Below are 16,669 nucleotides of genomic sequence, written 5' to 3' on the forward strand. Positions count from 1 at the left end.
CTGTACTGGAGCAGCCTCGCATTGGTATAGATGTCCCTATATGGTCAGTGTGGGGCCCAGAACAAGTCACCACAAGATGTGCTTCTGTGCTATGCAGATTGTTTTGACCTAAAGACGACATTAGCCACAGGCTTAGGAGAAACTTCAGCCCCAAAACTTAACTACTTAGAAGAAACTGAATTATAGTCTTGGCTCATAAGAGATTATCAGCCATAATCTTTTCAACCCACCTGCATGGCAGGGTAAACTTTTATTTACTAAACATCTGCTCTTCTTATCCTGCAATGACCCTTTGAAGACTCCAAGGTGCATTACGTCATCAGAGTTTGACATGTTTTCCAATAGAAGAAAAATCCCTAGCTCAGAATGTCTTATATACCTCAACCCCCCTTTCCATCTGTCAACCTCTCCTGCATGTGGGATCTCTGATGCTCTCATGCAAGGTTCCCACACATACATATGTATTAAATTTGATTACTTTCTCTTCCTGTAAGTGGGCTGAGGTCACCTCTGAAATAGGGTTGCTGTTCACTTGACCCCCCTCCCCAAAACACACAATCATACAAATCAACAGGTTCAAATCTCTGTTCACTTTAACACTCATGAAACTGCACAGGCCTTCAAAGGTATGCATAGCCACAAAGATACTGAAGGCTGTCACTATACAGAAGATGTGTGCCATTCCATCGTTACAATGGTGGAGTTGGTAGGTGTGCCCAGGCCAAACATTGGGGCTGGACACAGGGTTGGTGGCCCAAAAAGAGTGCTGCATTTTTGCTGCTTAAGAATGCAGAGAGCAATGCTGAGTTTACGGGTTTAGGAGTAGATTCTCTGGTCATGGAGCACATCCAGGTGAACAAAGCTCCCAAGATGTGAGGTAGAACTTACAGAGCCCAGTGGTGGATACATGAGTTCTCCCTGCTACAGTGAAAGGACTCTTACTGAAAAAGAGCAGGTTGTTCCTAAAAACAGAAGAGGAGGTTGCACAGAAGAAAAAGATGTCCCAGAAGAAACTGATGAAACAAAAACTTATGGCCTGAATGAATTCAGCATGAAATGAATGCTAATGAATGAAAGTAAAAGGGAAAAATTTTTTGTGTCTGTTTGCTATTTTCTCTTGTTAATCTGTCTCATGTCTATTTGATTATTAGACCAGCCAGAAAAACCTTAGGGATAGAGGAGTTTGTTCCTCCCCGAATAGTTGGTCTGTGGCTGGAGCCTCACACTTACCCATGAGGCTGCTGCAGGTGAGGGGTTCCTAGGTCGTCCTACACAGGCCGGCAGAAGCCTCAGCTACGCTTCTATAAATGGACTAAGGGAAATGGGACTTTGGAAACCCAGGAATATGATTCCACAGAAATAAAACTTTCTACCTGTGGGGGCCTCCAGAAATGCTTATTCCAGCAGTACCCCAAGAACTCCACTCCCACTAGCAATGGAGAAAGACCACCCATGAACACTTTCCTCTGATAACAAAAGCTCCAAAATATGGCCAGTCAGAAATGTGGGCTGAACTCCATTAATGGCTATCAAACTGCTGCTAGCCCTCAAGGAAACTGTAAGCTAAAATGACAATAGCTATTATGAGGAATGTGGCAATTAGGAAAAAAAAATGAATAAAGTGAACTAAATAAAGTGAACCTTGATGAAGTTAAAACAAAGATTTTAGCTGAATGGGCCAAGGTGATCCCCAGTTGGTCACCTAAGATTAAAGGGCTCCAAACAAGTCTGCTTGGAGTGGAGAAATTTAAAAGACTGTAAGGAAGAGATTGCAATGAGAAACTTGACCAGTAATTTCTGTGGGCAACAGTCAGGCTGGTTAAATGATACCAGGTCCACGGTCCTTTGGCTTGACCCCTTGCTGGGGACTCAAAGCCTTTTGTTTTTTTTTTAATATATTTCTTTATTGATTTCAGAGAGGAAGGGAGGAGAGAGAGAGATAGATACATCAATGATGAGAGAGAATCATTGATTGGCTGCCTCCTGCACACCCCCCAGTGGGGATCGAGCCCGCAACCCAGGCATGTGCCCTTGTCCGGAATCGAACCCAGGACCCTTCAGTCCGCAGGCCAACGCTCTATCCACTGAGCCAAGCCAGCTAGGGCACTCAAAGCCTTTTTACTCAAGAGTGGTAAAATGATCAGGAGATTGAAAAGAGAAATTCCCAGAAAGCCTTTATATGGGAATTCCTGAACTGTGGTACCAAAATCCATCAGTGAAGTCCTGACTCAGGCTACAATTAGAATAAAAGAATATGGACATGAAAGGATAAGATTATGAAAATTGAAATTGTAAGAGTGAAATGCTTCCTCTCTCTGGCCTTCAAGTTTGCTAATAGCTCCTGCTGTGCATATCCTAATTAACTAGAGCAGCCCCTCTGTCAGTGAAGAGGTGGGGAAACAAGCACTAAGTAATGACTCCAGAGCCAACTCAGATCAGCAGGGGTCAATGGACTGACCAAGAACAAAGGGATTTAGAAATTTCGTGCTTTTCTTCAGCTCCTGGCTTTCTACAGTCCCCACCTACCTCTTCCTCACCTATCCTCCCTTCCCCTGATACATAAGATGCCTGAATTTTTAGCTCTCTTATTTGCCCTAGACGGTTTGGCTCAGTGGATAGAGCTTCGGCCTGTTAACTGAAAGGTCCCAGGTTCATTCCAGTCAAGGGCACATGCCTAGGTTGTGGCCTCGACCCCCAGTGGGGGACTTGCAGGAGGCAGCTGATCAATGATTCTCTCTCATCATGGATGTTTCTGTCTCGCCCTCCCTCTTCCTTCCTCTCTGAAATCAATAAAAACATATTAAAAAAAAAAAAAGATGGATTTGAGAATTAGTTCTCCCATCTTCTTGAGCTAGGCTTTCTCAATCAATAAACCTTTCCTTGCTCCGAAACTCTGATCTATTGAATTTGGCCTTTCTTTTGAAAGGCTGGGCATACAAACCTTGTACCAGTTATAAAATGTTTAAACAGGCTTTATGTTTAAAAAAAAAGTTATGTCTCCTGGCGGGTATGGCTCACTGGTTGAGTGCTGACCCATGAACTAGGATAGGAGATCACGGTTCAATTCCTGGTCAGGGCACATGCCCAGGTTGCAGACTGGATCCCCAGTAGGGGGTGTAAAGGAGGCAGCCAATCAATGATTCCCTCTCATCATTAATGTTTCTATCTCTTCCCTCTCCCTTCCTCTCTGAAATCAATAAAAACATATTTTTAAAAAGTTATGCCAACTTTGGTTGATTGCATCTCTTTTACTTGATTGTATTATGGAAAAAGACATTGTGTCTCATTGGGGAACTGGGACATAAAGGCCATCAGTTCTTTCTTTGGCTATCAGAGGGAAGGCTCTAGAACAGGGGTGGGCAAACTTTTTGACTCAAGGGCCACAATGGGTTCTTAAACTGGACCGGAGGGCCGGAACAAAAGCATGGATGGAGTGTTTGTGTGAACTAATGTAAATTCAAAGTAAACATCATTACATAAAAGGGTATGGTCTTTTTTTTTTTTTTTTAGTTTTATTCATTTCAAAATCCGGCCCTCGGGCCATAGTTTGCCCACGGCTGCTCTAGAAAGTAGTAACCTTTGTACCCTCTTGGGTCCAAGGACTTGTTTAACAATGCTAGAAATGTTAGGTTTGATGGAACAATTGAATTGATACCCTTCCCCTGGGAACTGGCTTTTCAGGTTATTTCACTATGGACATTCCCTTTGCTGAAGACCACATTTCACTGGTGGTGACCACGTTCCATTCTCTCCCCTCCAGGTATCATAAAGAAGTCTCCGTCCAGAAAAATCCTGCCAAAAGTCCTTTAAAAGCCGCTGACTCCCCTCACTGGGTGCTGAGCCATCCAGGCCCAGCCACCTAGTGTGCTAATGATGGAATAAATTCCTAATCCCTCACCACTCTGGCCTCGTGCGTCCCTCCTTCGGCGACCTAACAAGAAATATTTACTATATGCCCCAGCTGAAACCTGACAATATATTTAAAAGGATTTACCAACTTTTTGATTAGAAATTTGGCCAAATTGGAAACTAATGTCAGGGCCTGATAAGAAATCTACCTAGGGGGAAAGAAAGCTTCCAAAAATGGGTGGATGAATTTGTCAGTCCTCTGCCAACATTTAGGTGGCAACCCATTCCTTCAGGTATAAAACAGCCGTCCTTTTTACTTTCTACAAATGAAGTCTTTACAGGGCCAGAGTTGTGTCTCTAGAAACAACTCAAAGCCAACCAATTCCTTTTTATTCCCCAAACCTACCCTATTCATCTCAAAAGGCTTACAAATATTGCCTTTATGAAACCAAAGTCCTTCTAGGAGGTGCTCCCATTTCTTTCCCTGTACCTTTGAGATGTAAATACATAGTCTCCTCCAAGAACTCTTTTCTGGGCCATCTTTTAAAATGCAAATTTCAAGGAGGTAATTCTTAATAAAAGAAGAAAAGAACAGTCATCTGAGCAGATCAATTTAATTTACTCAAACTGCTTTTTTCTAAATTAGTGACGTTTGTTTTATGGCTAAAAGATCTGTGTGTCTGTATGTTCATGTGTATTATAGTATTTTCTACCTCTGCATGGTATTGTTGATTTATTTTAAAAGAGCTCTATTATATTGCTTAAACAAGCTTTTATATGAAAATTCTTAAAAATATAATAGAGACTAACCCAAGTGCTTTTCAGAATCATGTGATCTGGAAAAATATTTGATATTAAAGTTAGTTTTGAGTTTAATTTGTATGAATAGGCATATCTCAAGAATCATCAGCATTAAATGCTACTTTTGTTCTACCTGGCTTTATTAAATAAGTTGATATTTCTGTTGCAAGATTTATCAGCAAAAAAATTGGTTTGATGAAGTTTTCACAAGTAATCTAATCTTAATTGTTAGGAACAAGTAGGTTAGATAAATGTGAATAGGATAAAGGTTTTTAGGTGAACTCTTCAGCAATAATTATATTGTTAAAAGTTGTTTCCTAAATCTCTCTGGTAACCTGAAACTATAAAGTTTTGCTAGCTACCTAAATTAAATGATGGATATCCATTGACTGCCTAGACCAGTGGTCGGCAAACTGAGGCTCGGCAAACCACGGCTCGCCAGGCACATGCGGCTCTTTGGCCCCTTCAGTGTGGCTCTTGCACAAAATACCAGCTCTTCCACAAAATACCGACTTCTGCGCAGGGGCCACAAAGTTTCAATCTCACTGTACGTGCCCGCCCGCACGTGGTATTTTATGGAAGTGCCACACTCAAGGGGCCAAAGAGCCGCATGTGGTTCGCGAGCCGAGGTTTGCTGACCATGGGCCTACTAGACCATTTCCAAATAAAATAGAATAGTGAAACATTAATTACTGAACATAGATTTATCTACTTTCTGCTTATTATAGAGGAACTAAAGATATTTGGGTCTGATATCATTGTAATTAACTAGTTATTAATAACAGAAAAGGAGCAAAGAGAAGACCAAATATAGGCATGTCATTTGGGCAGCTTGGCCAGGAAACTACAACTTCACACATCCCAGGGATCCGATGGAGGGGAGATAGTCACATGCCCAGTAATGTTGGGGTGACATAGGGAAGGTACTTGTTTGTCAGTCACAGGTGAGAACAGGTCACCGGGCAGAATAGGCTTGGCCACTGCAAGGGCATGAAATTTGAAATATTTAATCCCCTAACAAAGGAGTTTGCTCTATTGTGCTCTTGGTTTCTCTTGGCTCTTTTGGGACTCTTGTTGCTTGGGGCATGCTCTCTTGGCTCTCCTACAAGCTCCCCCATGGTCCAGGCCATGTGGACCCCCCCACACAATGGACTAATGGACTGTAACCAGCCTGATACTGATCTGGACCCGGCTGCAGCATGGGAAGGAGCTCTGGACACTGGCTTTGCTTTTAGCCCTACTGAAACCCCAGCTACACTTGTTCAGTGCCTGGAATGGGACTTTAGATAGCCAGGAATGTAATTTTGAAAAAAAAAAAAAAAGCTTTCTACCATATCTCACCCTCCCGTGGGAGCCTCCAGAAATGCTTATTCCAGCAGCACCTCAAGATCCCCACTCCCAATAGTAACAGGGAAAGTCCACCCATGCTTTTCTCCAATACCAGGTCCATTAGCAATCATGTCTAGTGACACATTAAAAAATGTGCTATGAGGAAATATATTTTTAGAAAATTTTAAATGTGTTTATAAATGTACCAACATAAAAAATACTGGTATAACAGATAATACACAATTATTTACTTCTTAGTTTTCACTAGAAATTAAGTTTTTTTTAGGTTATAAATTCTGATATATGTAATTAAAGCTACAGAAATTAAAAATAATAGAGAAAAGAACTGTATACAGAGAAATAGTGTATGTTTTGGCTTTTAGAAAATGGTATGAGATCTGAAGATGTGTTTTTGTTAAGGAAAGTGAAATAATTTTGTCCTGGTTATTTCTGAATGTGTGTGTATGTACTAAAAGGGACACAGAAAGTTTATGAAAAAGAAGTGTTGAAAAAGGAAGTTTTATGTGTGGTGAATAAGACTGAAATTTAATCAAGTAAATGAATTTAAATATCACAACTAAGGTGATACAAAATCACAGTCTGGTTCTCTGTGAAAAGGACTATTGGTCTGCTGCTGATACCGTGAAAACACAGAGAGCCACGATTCTGTGCTTTATCACGATAATTTCTGTTTTATATTGTCTCAATCAGGTCCTTGATTACTTAAGAAAATTGAACCTCCTCAGTAGTAACAACCAAGTTTTGCTAACCATTATGTAAACTTCTGTATTTCCTTCAAAAATTTTCATTGCCACTTTGGTCAAATGGATACGTAAGTATCACTTCATAATGACTTATGATCCTGTTTAGTCAAATGTTCAAACCTCTTTATATATTTTGACCAACTTCCCAAAATTTAAATTATAAATAAGAGTATTGACCAGGGAATGATTTTGAGGTGTTCCAGAAGGGCCCCTGGAACACCTCAAAAATCTGTTTTCTCTCCTTATAAAAGAGAAATGTTAAACAAATTAGGCTTATTTTGGTGTGTTGAAATTACATGGGAAGCATTATCAAATAAAAAAAATAACATTGAGCCTTCTTTATGTTGTATTTATATGTTTATGTTATAAATGTTCTAGAAATATATGTAAAATTGCTGAAAATCTGAAATGTCCTGAACCAAAATGTTTGTCATCAAAATTGAGGGACACACTAAGACAACTGAACCTCAGTATCAGGTTGTGGCACTCGTGGATGAAGGCCATCCTGATGTCCTTGTGACATGGCAACACTCTGCTCCTGAATCACAGAAATTAAGATGGGTAAACAGTGACTGTAAATGACATGAACACTTGGGGCTACGGGAAAGCCAGGACAGCTGCATGGTTCTAACCGGCTCCCTGGCATTTTTTCCAGTTTTTACTGGTACATTCCTTCATCCACTGTAGTACATTTGGGCTGGACTTCGTTCAATTGCCGCTTAGTCCGGGTTAACAGTATATTCTTGTTGTTGTGTGAATGCTTTCCTAGATGAGCTGAAGCTTTCCTCTGCCACAAGGCTGATGTCCTCACAGAGGCAAAGAAACGATTAAACTATTAGAAAAAGTGTTTTCCCACTTGGGGTGTACCTTCCAAAATCTCTAGTGAGCGAGGCACCCACTTCACTGAGAAAAATGTATGAGCTTTGATGGACAACCTTGCAAACTTCTTGGAATTATCATTGGCCATATCACCCTCAATTTTCAGGCAAGGTTGATAGAACTAATGGAAAACTAGAATCAGGCGAACCAAGTTTAATTACACAGGATTGAATGGACAGATAAGAAGGGTCATAATTTTATGACTTTTTACTTAAAATATTGCTAATTTTTAAAATATTGTTTTCCAGATAACAGAAATTTTTCTTCTTTACACCTTTGTTATGTTTCTCTCTAAATGATCCCTCCAGACTTTGCAAACTCAATAATTGAGTAATTTTATTTTCATGGCTATATATATATATATATATATATATATATATATAGCGCATATGTTCAATAGGAATCTGTTCTCTTTATAACAGGACACAATTGGAAACTAGATATATTACGGGGCTTTGATTGGAATGTCATATTTGAGAGAGAAATGCCTAAGCTCATATATGACTAGAAAGCTTTAAGGAATTAAGACTGATTTTGAAAGCCAATAAAAACAGTCAATAAAAAAAGGTACCAGCTTGAAAAAACAGTCTGGTACCTTGCTAACCGTGGTTCACCGTAGTCTTTCCAGATAAGGAATGAAAGTTGCTTCCTGGGAGATGCAAAGAAAGAAACTCAGGATATTTTGGGAACCCTGAGAAGAAAGGAATTAACCCCAAATCTAGAGTTAGTGTAGGCAAGGTCTGATGGCTAGTATGCAGCTTGGCTTCTTAGCTTCGAGAGAACTTTAAAATTCAATCTGAAGATTCCTTCCAAAAAAGTCCAGCAAAGCCAATTTAAGAGAGCCTATGTAGTTGATTACTACTCTTGCTGGACTTATATCAGGCCAAGTTTATTGAAACTAGACTTACTTTGCAAATAAATTCGTTTCCTTTGGCTATCTTTGACAAAAAATGAGGGTCATTTTAGAGAGAAAATTGTTTCAATAGAAACTATAATATACCTCGGTGGATATTAGGTTCTAGTGCTGTTTATTATCTTTTCAGTTAAAAAAAATTTTTTTCTGCCTATAAACTAAACTGGATCCTGAATTTTTATATTTTTCTTAAATATCTGGCTGCAGTCCTCCAAATTAACATATTCATTTTCCCATCTATTGACTCAGAATCATTGGGGACTGAAATTGCCTGTTTGCCAAGGCCAGGCAAGCTAAAGTGGGACAACTTAACGTAGACTTCGGAGAAATCATCACAACAATTCATCTATGTACAATCTTTGTTCCTGCTACAGAAAGATCACCACAGACAGTCAAACGTCGGACCAGGAAAATCTATCAGACTGTCGCTCCTACGCTCACGCCATATGAAGATGATTCAAAACAGACAACTAGAAATCTCAATCACCTGCCTTCAGGACTCAGAAACTGAGATTATAGTCTGCTCTAAACATGAAACTTTGTTTTTCTTTTGTTTCCATAGAGAGGCCTCTTACTAAATACCTGACTGTTTGCCCCATAGGCTTAACCTTGGCAGCCTACTTGCATCACTGCCTCCTGACATAACTGTTTACCTGAACTGAGCTTTCCTCAAGTCTGAGACTGGTTCAATGACATATAGAACAATCTAGCAACCCAACTTCTGCAGTGTCAGACTTCCAGGAAGTTTCAGACAAAAGTCACCCTAAGATGTGCTTCTGTGCTATGCAGATTGTTTTGAGCTAAAGGCAATTTTAGCCACAGGCTCAGGAGAAACTCTGCCCTCAACCCTTCTGTGCCTAGAAGAATTTGAATTAGAGGATTTACCCATAAGAGATTATCAGTGACATCCTTTCAACCCACCTTCATGGCAGGGCAAACTTTTATTCACTAAACATCTGCTCTTTCCTCATTCTGCCATGACCCTTTGAGTCCCCCAAGATGTATTTCCACACCCCTAGCTCAGGATGTTTTAATGCCTCAATCCCCCTTTCCATGCCAACCTCTCCTGCATGTGGGATCTCTGACTCTCCCATGTAAGCAGGATTCCCATTCAAGTGTATGAATTAAATTTGGTTATTTCTCTTGCTAATATGCCTCATGTCTATTTGATTATTAGACCAGCCAGAAGAGCCTTGAATAGAGGAAAGTTTGTTCTTCCCCCACGTCAGCATTATCGGTCTGGCCTCAGGACATGGCCTCTCTTGAGCCTGGGAAATCTGGCTTGGTTTGGTACTTTTGGATTGGACACAACCTGACCTCTAGTTAGAGGCGATGTGTCCAGATTTTGAAATTCAGATGCATAACATGTGGGATGCAAATTAATCTGTCTTCCTGTACTCAGTTTGATGTCGGACAAACAACTAATATACATGGTTACAGAAGAGCAAACCCCCATTGATTTGTACATTCCTAACTTGAAACGTATGCAATGTAGTCTGGATAAAGCAAATCTCACCTCTGCCCAGAAGGCAACGCTGTTTAAATTGTTAACATGTTGGAGGTGAATTGCTTGAATATTTTTAATTGAATTACCTAAGAATTACTTAAAAAAACAGATGAGGAAAACAGAATATCCTTACCAATTAGTAGAGCTTCTTTCTCTGATTTTAAGCCTTGACTTCTTTTCTCAATGTTGTTCTCTCGGTCTTGGTTGACCAATGCGACTGTCAACACATTGATTTCCTATAAAATTAAAAAACAAATAGATATTTATGTAGATTCTGTGCATTTCAGTAAAAGCACCAGGTCCCTTAAACTCTAAAAAAGAGGTCATCACTTACATTTATAACTGTAGATCAATTTTTATAAGTAATTGCTCTATTTGCCCAGTGGTAGAAAATAATTCTAGAACTTAGTCTCCTGACGACAGCTCCCAGAAAACCAAGTAATTCTCTGCAAAACTGGCAATTTGGTGCAAATTATCTTAGGTTTTTGTCTATGTTCTTGTTTACTAACTGTTACCAAAAATGATATTTGACTGTAGCAGCTTTAACAAGTTTTATTTCAAATATGACAAATTTTCTGAAAAGCATACACAGGCTGATTTATAATTCTATGCCAGTGTGTGTGTGTGTGTGTGTGTGTGTGTGTGTGTGTGTGTGTGAACAGGGCCCATTGTGAAAGGGAGATAGAGTTGTTAGGAGTGTTTAAGTTGAGTAGGTATATATCCTTATACACAACTGCAAACAGTAGATAAAGAAAATGTTGGGCAATTCTTTTCTTTGGAAACTAAAAATGAAGAATTGTACAACAAACCAATAACATATGCAATATTGAGGCTTGGCTATTTTTAGTTCTTTCTATAGTCTTTTTTTATTTAAAATCAGAGAAGAAAGATTTAACTCATCCTTTCAGACTTGATATTAGGACTCAAAATAGAGAGTGATTTAACAGAAAGTCAAGTTTAATTATCAGAGACCTGCATATAAGGGGCAGTAGAATCATTAGGGTAGTTGAATCCTGTTGGGGGGAAATTTCTTACTGATAGATAGGTCTCAAGGAAGAATTAGTATATTTAGCAAAGAGTTAAGGATAATGTTCTAATAGATAGTAGGGGATCTGCCAGAGGACACGGGATAGGTAGGTAGGAAGGAAGAAGAACTTAGAAAGTCTGGGCAAATGGTTTGGCAGGTGTTACCAGGACTGGAATTGGCTATAGGATATTTAGCTAGTTACTGCAAATTAACAAAATTGGCCAGGTAAAAGAATACAGGAGATTTTTGGGAATAATGTTGAGCATATAAAAAACACAAGTCCCATCTGAAGGCATTCAAATAAAAAAGAGAAGGAAAAAATAAAAATAGATCAGGGCATGCCAATAAAAATAGATCTATGACCTGCCTTTAATTTACGATCTACTACTTTGTAAATCAGGGATAATCATAAATTCCCAGGAAAGAAGGTCCTGTTGAAAAATTGCAGTTACTAAAGCAACATTTGTTGAGCATGTTGGAGGCTTCTCTAAAGGTCACACTTACCTGCTGAAGACTGAGTGATCAAGTCTGAGTGAAAAGTGAAGATAGGTAAGGTAAAGGACTGGGAACCAGTGCTGTGACAGGTCACAGGGAAGGTTTTGGTGGACTAGAGGGTACCAACTGGGGCCTGAGGCTGGTGGTAGGAATGTGCCCATGAGGACAGGGGTCAGAAAGTTTTGGGAAATGGGCTAAGGAAAGTGTGGAGCCAGAGGAACATAAAAGGTCATTAGAGAAGAAAAATGTCTGGTAGCACATTATAAAACTTCAAATGGACAGTTGCCAAAACCCCTCACAGTAGGGACAGATGCACCATAATAGTGAACATTAAGGTAGCACATTCTCAAGGACATCAGAGGACACAATCAGTTTATGCTTCATATTTAACTTTGGAGAAAACATGGTCCAATTCTTAAGTCCTATCTTAAGAGTTTCGTGTTCTCTACATAGGATGTTCTAACTTATCTAGTTAACAATTGGGCAACACATTTTACTGGGACACTGGATCATGAGTTAGCAAGGCTTGTCCCTTTCTTAAAAACTTCACTGTCCTTATTACTTCCTCCCATCCCAAACCTTGAGACAGTGGAAGGAACATGAGAATGGGAAAGGTTCATTATTAGAAATACAAAAATTATGAAGATCCTTTTTATTTATCCCATTAAAATCCTTTTCCAATAGATCTAATATGCCCTGAAGAATGATATACCTACTAGATGTTCTGGAAAAGGCTCCAGATGCATAGCAACTGAAAACTGGACATGGATAAGAGTGGAGGGGGCTGGAGGTAAGGGAGGTTACTAAGAACAAATTGTTAATGGTGTGCAAAGTACACAGAGGGAAAGAACTTTGGGATTGGGGGATCAAGAGTTTCCTCGCAGTGAGGTCAACAGGAGTATGAAATAGAATTCTAAGGAAAGTGGTAAAACATCATTCACCTACAGACTGAGAAGCACTCGAGACTAGAAATGCACCATAGGTAACAGCTCTGCACGGGGGAGAAGAATGGACAAGATTATCTAATAAGTCTTCTCTCTTACCCTTGACTGTAATTTCTGTGACAGCTAGAAGAAATCACTAAAGGGCTGGAAGAGGTTTTCAATAACTAGAAACTAGATTTCATGGCTTTTTTTTTAAAGACTTCTTAAAGAGTTAGCTACTTGAAGTCAGAAATTTCCCCTCGGAAGTGTCCTTACCAATTACTTTGAGAAATGATACTTTTAGGAAAACTCTTTTCCAATAATTTACTGAGCTAGAATTGTACTTTGTTGTTGTTTTGTTTTTGTCCCTCTCTACCCACCCAAGCCCCCAAGAACCAAGAATAATGGTTTCCCGATATTATAAAATCCTTTCATTTTTCCCTTCATTTCATTATTCCTGTGGCCTCCTTAACTTTGGTGTGGTTTGCTCTCTACTGCAAAGCTTCTTGAACATGTGGTGTCTACCCACTGTGTCTACTGCCTCATCACTTGAAATCTCAGCTTTCTTATCAGTCACACCAGGAAACTATCCTTTAAAAGATTTTCAGTGACTTCTGTATTTTCTCAGCCCTCTTACCATGTGATACTTGACATCAGCACCTCTTAACCATCTGCATCACTTGCTTCTGTTACATAAGATGTCCTGGTCTTTTTCTTCCTAATTTTTTTTAGCCTTCACTGGCTTTTTCACTCCCTCTGCTGGCCCAGCAGACATGGAGAAGGTAGCTTTCTTCTTCTTATGCTCTAACTTTGGTACTTGCCCAAGGTCAGTCACCAACTTTTCTTCTCTTTTCCCTTTTATCAGAATACTTTTATTTTCATGGGTTCAACTATCATCACACTTAACTTTTTAACTGTGTCTTATCATCACCTGACCATTGGGCTTGTCTGCTTGAATCGATCACTGCCCAGTTCAAATTCAAAGTGAGAGTGGGTAGGGGAGACAGACTTTAGCTGTGGCTCTTTCGCTAGGAACTGGCTGACCTTGGCAAGCCCTCTCCTTCTTAATTGTATTTTCACACACAGTACAAGCCCCGTATCTCTCAGAGGCATTTATTCCAAGCTACTTGCAAGGTTTCCTTATCTCAGCACATTTCCTTTGTCACTTATGTAGCAGTTGATCACTTACATGGTTAGACAGAACTGACTTTCACCGGAGTTTGTTTTTTCAACAAAACCAGCAATTCCTTTAGGGCAGTCACAATACCTGACAAGGTGAAGCAGCATGGCCAAGTGGAACTGTGTTCTGATTCTGTTGCTGTTCTTTATGTGTCAGGTAGGGCATCTCTTAACTCCCTCTTATGTAAGACATGCATAAGAACCTATGCCTGTCTACTACCCAGAGCTACTGTGAGGACCAAATGTCAAACGTGAGATGGTGCTTTTGAAAATTGTAAGCATCTATGAATATATTGTGGCATCATTATTACCAATATTATTCACAGGACTGACTGGATAACAACAGCTGCATAATACATACTTGGGGTACAGAATCCATGTAAAAAGTAAGTATTAAACTTTGACTGCAATCATCTAATCATATTACCCATCAATAAAAGGGTAATATGCTAATTAGACCAGGAGACCTTCCGGGAGACCTTCCCGATGTCCTTCCGGACAAAGCCATGGTGGCAGAGGCAGTTAGGGGCAATCAGGCTGGCAGGGGAGGGCAGGTGGGGGCGAGCAGACTGGCAGGGGGGTCAGTTGGGGGTGAGCAGGCCAGCAGCAGGGGGGCAGTTGGGGGCGAGCAGGCCGGCAGGGGGGCAGTTAGGGGTGATCAGACCAGAATGGGGAGCAGTTGGGGGCGATCAGGCCAGCAGGCAGAGTGATTAGGGGCAATCAGGCAGGCAGGCAGGTCAGCAGTTAGGAGCCAGTGGTCCCAGACTGCGAGAGGCAGTTTAGGCCCGATCCTGCAGGGATCCCTGTAGGATCGGGCATAAACCGGCAGTCGGACATCCCCCAAGGGGTCCCAAATTGGAGAGGGTGCAGGCTGGGCTGAGGGACACCCCCGTGCATGAATTTTGTGCACTGGACCACTAGTCTATATATATAAAAGGCTAATATGTAAAGTGTCCCCTTGGGATTTTGACCAGGAGACCGGGAGTTTGATCGCTTGCTATGATGTGTGCTGACCACCAGGGGGTGGCATGGAATGAAGGAAGGCCCTGGCCGGCAGCTGGAAGGCCCCTATAGGCTCTGATCGCCCGCCAGGCCTACGGACACTACCCATGCACGAAATTCATACACCGTGCCTCCAGTATAAAATACGTATGCAAAAATATACACACAAACTGTGGTAGTGTTCAAACAGTGCATATTTTCTATTTTCTACATGTTCTGTGGCAATGCTGTTGTACTGCTATCCTTATAATTTAAAAATAAATAAGAAGAAGCCAATGACATACAGATGTCATTTTAAAGAGCTACAGGTAAGCATAGAGTGTAGCTGACTACTTCATTGAATAACACACTGAGCGACACTCCACTACACATACACAGTAAATAAGGACACTACAATGTGACCTCCTCTGTGGGCCTCCAAGGGCTACAGCTACTAGTGCAAGGTGAGTGGGACAGTTGTCAGGATCTGCTTGGTGAGGATTCACCAGCTCACCTCCGCCTCTGCCAACACCATCACAAGGCTCTTCTCATTCCTTCTCTACTTTCCTTGTTCCACAGCCTCATTTTTGCTGTTTGCTTCTAAATCCTGCTCTTAAATATTACACTCCACAAAAACAGGGGCATTGTAGCCACAGTCAACATGCCAATCAGCTATTTCAATATCCTTTACTCATTTTTTTGGTCAAGGTACCAAAAGCAATCCACCAAGTGCTTTGCCAGTCTCCACTAAGCTATTGCTCAGATTAGAACCTTCAAGGTATTGCTCATAGGATTAGAACTGTGGTTGGGAAGGAAGGAAATAGCGATACCTCTCACACTTCTCTTCCAGAGCCAGTGACTAGCATGTAGCAGTCGCCCAGTGGCTGATAAATGAAAGAGTGACCCCCAAAAGAAAGTCCTGAAATAGTGAAGAAATGATGGATTTAGAAACAGCAGAATGGTCTTAATTGCCAATGATTTGCTGTAATCTCGTTTCCCTATTTTATTTGTAGAAATAGATGATCTACAATGTCTTTTTGCTCTAAAATTCCATGCCTGCTCTGTTCCCTCTTTCCTGAGTTGGAGCTTCCCTTCAGAGTAAAGCAGCTAACTTGGTACAGACGGTATGTACTTATCCGGACTTTCAATGCAAAAAAAAATTAGAAGGGTAAGAGGAGGCAGAGGGAGAAAAATAACAAAAATGCAGATGGATGAGAAAAGGGTTGATGAGAATGAGTGATGAGTAAGCTTCAAAATTTCTTATGGTTTCAGGGAAAATAAGAATTCGCCAACCCCCAAGTGCAAACAGGGTCTCAGGACTTTTCTGTGGGTAAGAACTCCCAGGCCCCACTAATACCAGTGGCTGAAGCGTAGTACTGCCAGTGCAGGGGGTTGTGGGCTCCCCACCCATCCGTGCCCTTTCCCCAGAAGCCTTTGATGCTTAGGGCCTGCATGAGGGAGGCAGGAGACCCAACAGGCTTCCACCTGAGAGAGACCATTTGAAAGCAGACATGTGGGACTCCTGCCCTCAGCCAAGATTCAGCAACTCATCAGAATGCAACCACATTCTACACGCTGAGATGTCCCACCTCACTGGGGTTCAGCTGCTGGCCATGTAGCATACATTCTTAGATAACTCCCAAAACTGTGTTTTCTAAGATTTCCAATTGCACAGATTGGAATAGTTACAGGTCATAAAAGAGAAGCCTTTCAAGAAACAGGTGTGGTTTAGGTGCCAGAGATCCCAGATGCAGTGCTTCTCCCGGCGGCCTTCCTTTCAGGGCATCCTTGGTTATATCTATCGAACAAAAACTTATGTAGTGCTTACTATGCACACGTAGTATTAGAAGAACTTTACAAATATGAACTCATTTAATCCTCACCACAGCTCCATGAGGTCATTACTACTGCTTTCCCATTTTACAGATGAAGAAATTGAGACATAGTGATGCTGAAGGCCACAAACTAGGAAGAAGCAGACTCTGGACTTAATCAATGCTTTCTCCTTACAGATTCTTTGCT

The 16,669-nt window shown here is 40.8% G+C and overlaps 1 protein-coding gene across 1 annotated transcript in view; it reads right to left on the reverse strand.

Annotated features, from left to right (window-relative positions):
- ENOX1 (ecto-NOX disulfide-thiol exchanger 1) overlaps positions 1-16,669 on the reverse strand; it is a 215,958-nt gene that overhangs the window by 21,692 nt on the left and 177,597 nt on the right. The window contains exon 12 of the mRNA XM_023747906.1: positions 10,176-10,278. Within this exon, the coding sequence (XP_023603674.1) occupies positions 10,176-10,278 (103 nt within the window). The remainder of the gene's footprint in view (positions 1-10,175; positions 10,279-16,669) is intronic.

The sequence above is a fragment of the Myotis lucifugus genome, unplaced genomic scaffold, assembly GCF_000147115.1.
Source record: "Myotis lucifugus unplaced genomic scaffold, Myoluc2.0 scaffold_7, whole genome shotgun sequence".
Taxonomy (NCBI): Eukaryota; Metazoa; Chordata; class Mammalia; order Chiroptera; family Vespertilionidae; genus Myotis; species Myotis lucifugus.